Below are 11,411 nucleotides of genomic sequence, written 5' to 3'. Positions count from 1 at the left end.
AAAAAAAAAAAAACAAAACTTATTTTTTGTAATGGTTGATCATCAATATGGGATCCCAGAGGGGTTGCAAGAGGGTGCATTGGTTTGCACCATTAGGTTTCAGCTTTGAACCTACCGGCCTGCTGGGGCCCTTCCGTTTGGAGTTTCTCCCCATGTCAGTGTGGGTTTTCTTCATTTTCTCCAGCTTCCTCAAACAGTCCAGCAACATGCAGGTTAGGCCAACTGGGGGCTCTCAATTGCCCATAGGTGTGAATGTGACCATGAATGGTTGCCTGTCTCTATATGTCAGCCCTGTGATAGTCTGGCGACCTGTCCAACATGTACCCCGCATCAATTGGAATTGGCTCCAGCCCCCCCATTTAAAGAAAATTACTTTCCATTACTTAATTGACTAATTAGTTTGATGACCGGTAAAATTTCATGATCCCAAATAAGCACACAAGTATATGAAATTATCTTCAGTGTTCAGCACCTCAAACACACAGTTTACTTGATAAAAATGAATACGTGGGAATTTAAAGTAATACACAGCATTTCCTTTTTCTTTAAGTTAAAATTTATTATTTATATCAAGTTCAGTTTAAACATTTAAAAGATAAACGCGACATAAATTAAGAATTCCAAAGTTAATTTCATGGCCTATGAAAGTTCAATCACTATTTGTGAACATGAGCTACTCTCTCCCAAAGCCAGAAACCAGAGTGTCTCAAACTTGTGATATCATAGGGTGTAAAATCTGGAGCTGCTCTAGACTGATTTTGTGGATCCACAGAATATTTGAATGTCTTCTTTATACTCAAGTTAGCTTTATTATCCTGTTGTGTTCTCACTTCTGAAACGGAAAATGTACCCATTTACTCACAACACTCCCCTGGAGCTCCCCTAGAGCAGTTTTCTCCCTTTATCGTCTATGGAGCAGTTCCAGACTTCACACCCTATGACATCACAAATTTGAGGGTTTTTTAAAAAAAAAAAAAAAAAGGGGACAGAGTTGTTTATGTTTACTAATATGTTTGGACCGTCTTAGACCAGAGGACTAGCATGTATGAATTAATAAATAAAATCAACCATTACAAAGTTTCTCTCCATACTCAAAAATAAGTCTTAAGAAATTAAGTACACCTCAAACAGGCTGGCGACAGAGTGCATGCGGTAGAAGATTCCAAAAGGAAGTCCAATATTCACGATGGCCGCCCACATTGCGAATTTGTAGAACCTTATCTCGATGTGATGATCGAACTGGGGACGAGCACCAAAGGCAGGCATGATCCACAGCTGTCAATACAGAGAGAGGACAAGTAGGTCACATTAAGCATCAGTTTGTTGCAATTATATTTAACAATGGAGAATAAAAGAATAGAACCATAAATACAACTCACAATAATGTTAGCAAACAGAAGAAAGGCACAGACTTCCTTCAGTACTCTTCTCTTCCAACTTGGCTTATCAAGGCTTGTCAGGGCGTAGCTGGATTTACTTTTCTCCTCAACAATGTCAATGTCTGAGTGTTCCTGGAGAGCGTGAGCGTTTGTGTGCAGAGCCGCTTCCTGCATCACGTGGAAGGGCTCCCGATGGAGGCCCTCGATGATGAAGTAGTTCTGCAGGCCGAGCTGGAGCACCGTCAGCACGGCCCAGGACAGGTTCAGGGCGTTCAGGTACCCTCTGGCTCCCGTCGCCACCACGGCCACGATGGTAAAATAGCTGATGATAAACTGTCCCATGGAGGCTCCCACCAGCAGCCCCACATCCAGGCTGTGAGAGGGGCTTTCCTTCAATGTGTGCTCCCTGTGGTCCAGCCGGTAGATGATGCAACCGATCACAGTGGACACACACATCAGGCTCACTATCACTATATTCATGATGAAATGAATCAGCAGGGCCTTGTTTCTATTCTTCCCGTCCTCTTGTAGTACATCCACCTCATACAATATGAATGTTACAAGGCCTGCCACCACCAGGAACATTCCCGTTATGGGTCCTAAACACAAATCCTTTGGACGGAACTTAATGCTGTGGTGACTGTGATCGTCCACCAGCCGACCAACATTTTTCCACATGACGTAGGCCATAGCTGAAGCAAAGAGACTGTACTCTATGTTGAAGGGGTACAGGTAGTAGAAGGCCTCTTTGAAGGTGTCGCACGCTGAGTGACTGCATTTACACTTTTTACCACCATAGCTGTCTGAAATGGAAAGATTTCAGTTACTGTTCCTCCATATGACACCATGAATGGATCTGACTAGTGTTAAATAAAGTATGCTTTCATACCTCTGTACATCTTGTGTGAGACACTGACATTTAGATCAGGAATCTCAGTTTGGTGAATCGATTCCTCGGTCACAGCAGCCATCCACACCACAAGGTTAGTTGAAAGTGTCACAGTAAGCCCACACCTGGAAGAAAGGAAAGGTGAGTGTCATGCAAGATCGAAGGTCGATTCTCTGGTGAGTACAGAAAATAACTTGCCTTGTAAAATTTGTGTGTAGCTGCACACAGTCCTTTGCATGAGCCCAGAGGAAGTATGTCTAAAACAAACAGGTTTTGATACGTTTCACAATGATTGAAAGTGTAAGTAAGGCTGCATGTGCTTGTTCTTGTAATGCAATAACCTGGACAAACAGGAATACAGCTTGGACGACGGGAAAAGCGACTTTAACAGCAGAATCACAGTGAAGGTAGCCCACATAGGTGGCTATCTTGAAGACGTCCATGAGGAGACTGAGAAGCCCAAACAGCAGAAGTCCAGCTGAAATGCAAACATTTAAGTGATTAAGCCTTGAAATAACAAAGACCAAGCAAGTCAGAGGTACATACCTTGGAGCCACACAGGCCCTGCGTGGCTGTCTTTGAACGAGATTGCTTGATCCTTTTTGGAGGTGAAAACTGTGTAAAACAGCATCCACAGCATCGTGAGGAGGAGGAGAATGATGAGGAAGATTTGCCGGTGCACAGCAGTAATGGCCACGCTGTTGAAGGCGCTGCCGCTGACTAGAGCGCAGCCGAGGATCAGGATGTTGATGCAGATGATACCAGACAGGAGCCATCCACCGCCATGGTGGGCCCTCTCCATCATTGTCTCCACATGGTGAATGCTGTCGCTAACAGCCTCCACACCAGAGGAAGGGCTGGTCAAATGTTGGATGTTGTCCATCTCAGCTGCTGTCTCAATGTTGGACGGATGGGCCTCCACAACATCATTTCGCCTTTTTCTACAACGTATACAAGTCAAAGTGCGTCTCAGAGTAATAGCAATAATTCCATACTATTGTGGGCGTAGAGAAGGTCTCAAAAAAGAAACTCACTGGAGTGTTACCATACATAGACAGCAGTCTACAGTCTGTTTCAACATAATAAGTACACATGCACACAATTCAATTATCTATTGAAAATTTCTTGAAATTGCATCCACTGTCTCCCTCATTAAAAAAAACTCCAGAATCCATGAAAATGCGAGTTCATCTCAGGGCACAAGATGTTTCCTACTACTCCCATTGAAATCATGACCCAGTTACTCAAGATAATGTAGACAGACCTTGCTGTGGGCAGTTTCATGTAGGAACTATTTTCTTTCAACCAAACTACACCCACCAACCATATCACTGCGCATCATTTGTCTAGGAAAGCTACCATGACTTCTGCCCTGTAGACCAACATTGTTGTTTGTTTTGTCAGCTGACAGTTAAGCAGTTGCTGCTGCTGCTGGCTGGCTGGCTGACCGATTATGCTCCATTTAATCAGCAATCCTTGCCTTTACTACTACCTGTTAAGTGGTGCATCCGTGGTGCACTAAAATGGCGCAGACACAGTTCCTACATGAAACTGCTCACAACAGCAATGATTGATCATGATTTCTGTAAAGAGACATTGCTGTTGAGTTTTTCAAATGTATTTTTTTGGACGCTTTGAGCACCACAAGCCAAGTGCCATCTAGTTCCATTATAACCGAGAGAAGGCAGACATCGCTATGGCCGATATCTCCAACACTGGGCAACTCAGACCAAAATAATTCAGACTGAAAAATAGCACTACAAGCAAGAGTAAAAATATGTACTTTTGATTTTATGGTGAACTGTCCCTTTAATACTGTAGTTTAAGTAATAAAGCCCTGCAGTCTTAAATGGTAGCAAAGAGCAAAGTTGATTTAACAAAAAGTGTAACAAAAATCCTCCTCATTGTAAATGCATCACCACAAATTTACCTCGAGAAATGTTTGATGCGGCTCCGGAACAGCTGTTCAGCGATAGTTTTCATGGTGTTGCGACCAAACGGAGATTGTACGTCACAAAACAAAAATCAGAGGCAAGTCTCAGGAGCGTTGGACCTGTCTTTATCGTGTCTAAAGATGAACTGTATGGGTAGTTTAAATACAGAGAGTTTGAAATCATTAAGTGGACATGCGTTCCTCTTTCTGCAGGACATACAGCTCGCTCACCTCAAGGTGCAGTAATTGGACAAAGAGACAGGTGTAATTAGTTTCATCTGATTAATTACTCTCACGTCTTGCCCCGCGGCCACAGGGCTTATCCAACACCTTCAAGTGCCGCTCCTATCGTCATGTCCATGTCAATTCCTGTCATGCCACGCATTTTATTGCTATTCCATATAAACACACTGCTTATCTCTAATAACATGCAACTGTGGCACAGGTGAGACACAGCCTCAGGGGACAGCCAGGTTCAGTGAGGGCGTGTGTATGTTTTTATCTTGTCATGCATAATCCTGGTACCTGTGCCAGAAAGCAGGATTAGGGCTTTATTTGCTGAGTGACTCATCACATTTAAAAACCCAAGACATAACTTATATAGCTGTTAGAAAAACAATAGGTGGGGCAACACATTTCATAAACACTAATTTAATTAATAAACTTGGTCCTAAAGGTCTTAAAGGAATTTTTAAAGTTGTTAAATTCATTTTTATATCTGTAATTTAATTAGTTTGCATATTTGGATGAATTACTGAATGGGCCTACCACGCACAGGCCCATGGGCCCCAAGTGTGAGGCCTTCCTATGGTGCCACCTGAAGAATATCACTCAAATTAACATGTGCTGACCAGCAAGAGACTCAAAGTGACCTAAAATACACACAAAAAGACGATGAGAGATGCAAGGGAGCTGCCAAGTAACACTAATTTACTATAAATAGGGCCAACACTACCTAAAAGAGACACAAAATGATCACAAAGTAACAACACAACCACCAGGAGACCCAAATGCAACAAGGAGACACACAACAACCAAAAAAGACACAAATGACTTAAAAGAGACATGAAACAACATCAAAGAGACACAAAACACTATGAATAGACAAAAAAATGATCTCAAAGAGGCGAAAAATAGGTACAAAGAAACATAAACCAACCACAAGGAAACACAAAATCAAAAAAAACAGGTACAGCAGGTTGGTTGTTGCAGAAAATGTAAATCTTTTACAGGTCACCTGCTTGAGCTGACTGATGTGGTGCAGAGCTCATCAACTTTACTGGTGAGCTGTGTGCACTCATGTGTTAGTCACAAGGTTGGAAACAAAGGTCACCTAATGTTCTGTCAGTCCATCACAAACATTCAGGATGCCCAAAGCACCAGACATGCTCCTTCTCTTCTTCTGTCTTGTCGGGGCAGCGGATGCCCTGCACAAACAGTGGATTCCTGACACCAACTATGAGAATAAGACCAACTGGGACAAAGGAGCTGTTCCCTGTGGCAATGACAGAGTTCAGTTTCCGGCCCAGAGGAAAGTGTCAGTGTTTGTGAACAACATGCATGCTGTGCAGGAGTTGTGGCTGCCAATTGATGGAGAGTTCATCCTCAATTCAGGAGCTGGATTTTATGTTGTGAGTGGACAAGATCCAGGCTGCGGAGCAGGTGTCGTGACCCAGTTCAAAGATTCAGAGTCTCTTCAGTGGTTTGACCCAGCTCTCTGGCAGGCAGCTGCAAGTCTGGATGACCTGCAGAGAGGAAACTTCTTGTTCTCAGTCCACGACGAGAGTGTCCCTTGCCAGTATGATGATGTGGTTTTTAAAGAACACTCCTCTTTCAGGGTGGACACCAGCTCACATCAGTCTAGCATTCCTGTCAAATCTGTGTCTGTGCTGGGAAAGAAGTTTAAGGGCAATTCTGAGTTCTCCCAGTACCTCAGCTCACGCTCAGGTCAGCTGCAGTTTCACGGATCCTCTGCCGTCACTGTTGGGAACCCAGAGTGTGAGGATCCTACTGGCTGTGACTGTGGGAATTCTGCAAACCATCAGCAGATCTGTAGCACTGTAACGTGTGCCTCTCTGAGCTGTAAGAAGCCTCTCCTCCCTGTGGGACACTGCTGTAATGTGTGCGGTGCCATTGTCACAATCCGCTATGCTGCCGGTTTCAACCTGGAGACTTACAGGCAACGAATCCATCACCTATTCCTCATCCTGCCACAGTACAAATCCCTTCAGCTTGGCATGTCTAAAGTCTTCAAGTCACAGCGGTTGATGGGGATCGTCCCTTTTGGTGCCTCACCCGAGATCCAGGTGGTTATCGTGGATGGAGAGAAGGGAATACAGTCGGAGGGTCTGGCCAAGGACATACTGAAGGATGTCAGCGCTCATGGCTCCAACCTGGGAATCACTGAGGCTGAATTTCAAGCTTCCACTGGGGGCAGCACTGATCCACCTGGAGGCAGTGTTGGGATGTGGGTCGGAATAGTGTTTGGAGTTTTGATTCTGATTACACTCATCACTGTCATGGTTGTGCTGATTCAAAGGGGAGTTCTTCGCATGCCATCATCGCTGCCATTATCGCTGCCATCTCTGAGCAGCCTCAGGCGAAGAAGCGATGTTGGAGAACTCGGTGGGCCTCTTGACCACGGCTTTGATAATCCTATTTTTGACAGGCCCAGCATGCTGCCTGATATTCCTGGTATGTATGAGACTGAAACAAATCGTTCGATCTCCATGACTCAGACAGGTGTGCACTTTGTAAATCCAGTTTATGATGAGAACGAAACAGATTTTAATGCCTGAAGTTGACTGAAGTGAACTTTACGGATGTTAATGATTATCAGAGTTATTAACTTGATGATTTTACAGACCGTTCATAGACAATAAATCCTCTTATAGGTTTATAATGGATCTGTAAGACAAATAAAACATTTGTGGGCATAAAACTGTGTACTTTTTTCCACATTCATATCACACTCAAGAGCAATAAAGCTGCTATAAAACTACAGTAAAAATCCTAACACTCCTACTGCTGTGCATGTTTCTTACATTTATGTTGCACAGTTACCACGAGATGGTGGTCAATTTAACCTTCATTGACATGTACGTGAGAAAAATCCTGCATATGTACTTTGACTTTAAATATACCTCATTACATAACCTCAATAAACATAACACTGAAGGCAGGTGGTCATTTGTTGTGTCATTTTGCATTAACCAGAGAAACAACATTGTCTTTCTTTGACAGCCAGGCTGTCACATATAAGGGCTCTATGAAATCAGCCTTGTACTTATGAAGCAGCTTCATAGGACCAGTTACATCATAGAAAGACACAGAGCCTCTGTGAAAGTCCACATATAAGCCAATTCTTGTGATATCAGCGACATCCAAGGGCGTCTCCACATCAGCGTGCCAGGCAAAGAAACCCCGGCTGTTCCTTCCCATGCACCAGGAAAAGTCGTTCCCAGTGATGCAGCTGGTGTTTTGCTCTCCCTTACGATCGATGCTCCTGTACGTGACTCCGACGTGCGCACCCTCCCCACTCAGCTCTGCTTCGATGTAGTGCCTCCCCTGGTAAAGGCTGTCTGAGGTCATCGCCTGACGCCAATATTCAAAACGACTGGGGTGGTCTGGGTAGCTGTGTTGCCAGGGGCTGGTGTTGGTCAGCTTTCTGTTGTCGTCAGTTACACGTAGGAAATGATGAGTGGTGTCCGGGTCAAAGGTCAAACTCCTTGTATCTACGATAAAGGGGAAATGTCATTTGTCAAATGAAAAGGGATGATGCGACAAACAGGAAACACAGATTATAATATATTGAAAAGTGTATTTACATCTCACAAAGTCCTCTCGTGTCTCAGGATCAGGCAGGGATGAATGCTGAGATTCTTGCATCTGGGATTTGCCTAGTTTATCATTTTACAGAGAGATTGCTCAGTATTTGGTATGACATGAAGACATTTCTACAATGTACTGAATATCTGATAAATAAGGAGTTTAAAAAATGAATAACAAGAGCCTATAGCCTATAGCTTTGTGAGGCTGTTGCAGTGTGCAATGTGCTGATATTAAAGGGACGTTCATCCCAAAATCAAACGTACATGTTTTTCCTCTTACCTGTAGTGCTATTTATCAGTCTAGATTATTTTGATAAGAGCTGCTAAGTTTTGGAGATAGCAGCCATAGAGCTGTGTGTCTCCCCTGGAATATAATGTGTGACGCCCCTCCCACTGTCTTTGAGAATGTTTCAGCCAGTCTCGTCAGGCAGCTGGCTGACATGGGAGGGTCGTTACCTTGATTAGGCTCACCTGGGCTTCCAAGCTATAAAAGCTGCCTAATCTGTTCACTTGGTCTCTCCCTTCCTTTCAGCTTACATCCACTGAGCATCTTTGGTTTTGGTTTGCACCTTCAACACCTCCACAGAACACTTGACACTCACCCATGCATGGCTTTCATGACTGACTTTGCTGATCTACACACTCCATTGATTATTAAGTTAATTTTAGTTTAATAAATTTGGCTTGTTTTAAGTAAATCTTTTGTGTGGACTCCCTAATTGTCACATACTCTGAGCCAGTTTGTGACAAATGGAACTAGATGGCACCAGCTTGTGGTGCTCAAAGCGCTGAAAAAGTACCTTTAAAAAAAGTCAACAGCAATGTCTGACCCAGTTACGCAAGATAATCCACAGACCTTGTTGTGAGCAGTTTCATGTAGGAACTATTTTCTTTCTACCAAATAGCACCCACCAACCATATCACTGTACAGAAGGAAGCAGGTGAGAAGCATGTGCTTGTGACATTATGAGATGTGAACAATAATGGCGTTCTCCTTGGCTGAGTTGTACTGTCAGCTAGCTCAGTGGTGCTAGTTGAGCTAGCAGTAGCTGCATGCTTCCTTCTGTGCCACGACACAGTTAGTGGGTGTAGTTCAGTGGAAATAAAATAGTTCATACATGAAACTGATCACAACGAGGTCTGTGGATAGCTGTTGAATTTTTTGTGTATTAAACACTGCATGCAGCGTACCATCTCGTTCCATTAAACTGTAGAGAAGGCAGACATCTCCATGGCTGGTATTTCCAACACTTGGCAACTCACACCAAAACAATATAGATAGATACGCAGCACTACAGGTAAGAAGAAAAATATGTATTTTTGATATTTGCGTGAAATGTCCCTTTAAATAGGTATGACATTCTCTGTGTTGACCGTCTCAGTTTAGCATGTCAGCATGAACATTTGCCAAGTAGCAGCACAACACAGCTGAGGCTGGGAATGTTTTTAGTTTCATTTAGGTACTTGGCAGTAAAAAGGAAATTTCATAACAATTCATTTATTATTTTTATAGTTTCACTCAAAACCACAAATGAAAACCTCATGGTGGCGCTGGATGAAATGTCATGGGGGCACTAAAGTCAGTGGGACAAACTGTCTGGAACGATGAATGTCTGCACAAATCTTTGTGTGAATTTCTTGCCACTAGATAGATGACTGTCTTCTCTAGAGCCATGCCACTAGCGTGGCAAAAAAAGAGCACATAACAAGATGCATATGCTGGAGAAAGCACATCTTTTCTCCACAAGGAGCCAGAGGATGACAGTTAAAGCATACAGTATGATACACACGTACCTTTTTTACAAATCAAGTTCATTTTTTCCTTGTAGGAGGAGAGGATCAGGTCACACAGCTCCTGTGTAGCATCAGTTACTACTTGGATATAAGAGGTTAGATGATCCATGCCATTGATGTACGGGCTAGGCGGACAGACGTCTGCCACTCCTTTCTTCCACTCTGAATACTCCTGGAACAAGCAAAACAAAAGTAACACGTATTATTATGTGGAATTAAGGTGTTAGATAACATGCAACTCCTTTTTTCTCTGATCCAGAACCTTTCTCTGTGAAATAAGTGAAGTGATGAAATGTCTGCTCTGTGTACACTGTCAACACACTGGCGTCCAAAATAAACTCTTTGTCTAAGAGAACATCCTGTGCTAATCCCAGATCATATGAGACATGAGACTTTATTTATTATTATCTTGAATATTACATATATTTTGTACCTGCAGGAAGTCGATATCAGACTTGCTCCTGGACAGTTTGTTAACCTGAGCCGAAGTTTTCATCAGCTCTGTTCTCCTCTGGTCCAGATGTGCCTGGATGCCCTCCGCCTGTTTCAGGGCCTGTCTCTGTTCTCCCTCCAGCACCTTCAACGCCTCCTTTCTGGCCTCCTGGACGGTTGTCTGCAGTTTGGCGAATTGTTCTTCAATGATAACACAAACCTCCTGTACTGAAGACTGAAGAGGCAAAGAGGAAAGAAACAAAAACATATGTAAACCAGAACATTGTGCATTGAATTAAGGTACAGTGTTCTGTTATGGTATAATAGTTGCCCATATAACATACCTTAATTAAGCCATTGTTGCTCTGTAGCTTTCCAATTGCTTTCTCAGCTGCTGAGGCACTCCGACCGATCTCATCTTGTTTCTTCTGCAGCTCAATCTACAGCACAAACAATCATCACAAACACAACTGTAACACATCCTGCAAAGATCCAACACCAAAACTGACATGTCCTACATAAATACATTTCTGTTTTGCTTGATATGAGGAAACTGTAACAACGAAATCAAAAAAGCTCTGTGTGTTCTGCTGTGTTATCAAGACCTCAATCTGCGCACGTGCCTCCCCCACAGATGCAGTCGTGTGCCCTTCGTGCTCTTGCTTCTCACAATCCAAGCACACACAGCAGCCATCCATCAGGCAGAAGCGTTCGAGAGGAAGCTGATGAACCTCGCAAGTCCGACAGTCGATGTCGTGGAGGGGATCCACCAGACGGTGGTTTTGAAATTTAGCGTTCTCCAGATGGGGCCTGAGATGGGCCTCACAGTAAGACACCAGACAGGTCAGGCAGGATTTTAGGGCCCTGCTGGGGCCGTCCATGCAGGAGTCACATAACACATCTTGTGGGAGCAGCGTGTCGGATGTCTCGATGGCAGGATCCCTCGGTTCCTCCTTTATGTCTGGGTCATCTGGACTCTCCATCAAATTCTCCCCATTGCTGACAGTTGCCATGTTGAAAAGAGTTTCTCTGGTCACCTTAAACTGTTTTGGCTGCGCTTTAGGTGGTCACAAGGCTTCACTTATGGCTGCTTTTTTTCTGCCTTTTCTGTGATTCAGAGACCCTCAGAGTGCATAAGGAAAGAATTAAAAAAC

The 11,411-nt window shown here is 43.6% G+C and overlaps 3 protein-coding genes across 4 annotated transcripts; 1 reads left to right on the top strand and 2 right to left on the bottom strand.

The window, feature by feature from the left end:
* Window positions 1–623: 623 nt before the first annotated feature.
* Window positions 624–5,205, bottom strand: otop2 (otopetrin 2). Of its 2 annotated transcripts, XM_049561418.1 has the most exons (7): window positions 4,199–5,205; window positions 2,815–3,209; window positions 2,610–2,746; window positions 2,467–2,525; window positions 2,269–2,393; window positions 1,380–2,182; window positions 624–1,275 (listed from the first exon to the last, which is right to left on the bottom strand). In XM_049561418.1, exons 1-7 carry the CDS (start codon window positions 4,249–4,251, stop codon window positions 1,105–1,107), a joined length of 1,743 nt encoding a protein of 580 aa, XP_049417375.1. In that variant the 5' UTR covers window positions 4,252–5,205; the 3' UTR covers window positions 624–1,104. The 2 variants fall into 2 exon arrangements, with proteins under 2 accessions (XP_049417375.1, XP_049417376.1); XM_049561419.1 differs by having other exon boundaries at window positions 2,610–2,718; window positions 2,815–5,205.
* A 202-nt stretch (window positions 5,206–5,407) lies between these two features.
* Window positions 5,408–7,018, top strand: amn (amnion associated transmembrane protein). Its single transcript, XM_049561424.1, has one exon. It carries the CDS (start codon window positions 5,569–5,571, stop codon window positions 6,997–6,999), a length of 1,431 nt encoding a protein of 476 aa, XP_049417381.1. The 5' UTR covers window positions 5,408–5,568; the 3' UTR covers window positions 7,000–7,018.
* Window positions 7,019–7,387: 369 nt separating this feature from the next.
* LOC125879496 (tripartite motif-containing protein 16-like) lies at window positions 7,388–11,399 on the bottom strand. The gene is made up of 6 exons (XM_049561420.1): window positions 10,863–11,399; window positions 10,602–10,697; window positions 10,259–10,492; window positions 9,826–9,997; window positions 8,029–8,100; window positions 7,388–7,935 (listed from the first exon to the last, which is right to left on the bottom strand). The coding sequence occupies exons 1-6, from the start codon at window positions 11,268–11,270 to the stop codon at window positions 7,400–7,402; spliced, it is 1,518 nt and encodes a 505-aa protein (XP_049417377.1). The 5' UTR covers window positions 11,271–11,399; the 3' UTR covers window positions 7,388–7,399.
* Window positions 11,400–11,411: the final 12 nt, after the last annotated feature.

Source organism: Epinephelus fuscoguttatus, linkage group LG19 (genome assembly GCF_011397635.1).
Source record: "Epinephelus fuscoguttatus linkage group LG19, E.fuscoguttatus.final_Chr_v1".
NCBI lineage: Eukaryota > Metazoa > Chordata > Actinopteri > Perciformes > Serranidae > Epinephelus > Epinephelus fuscoguttatus.
This window is presented reverse-complemented; position numbering and strand designations above follow the sequence as displayed.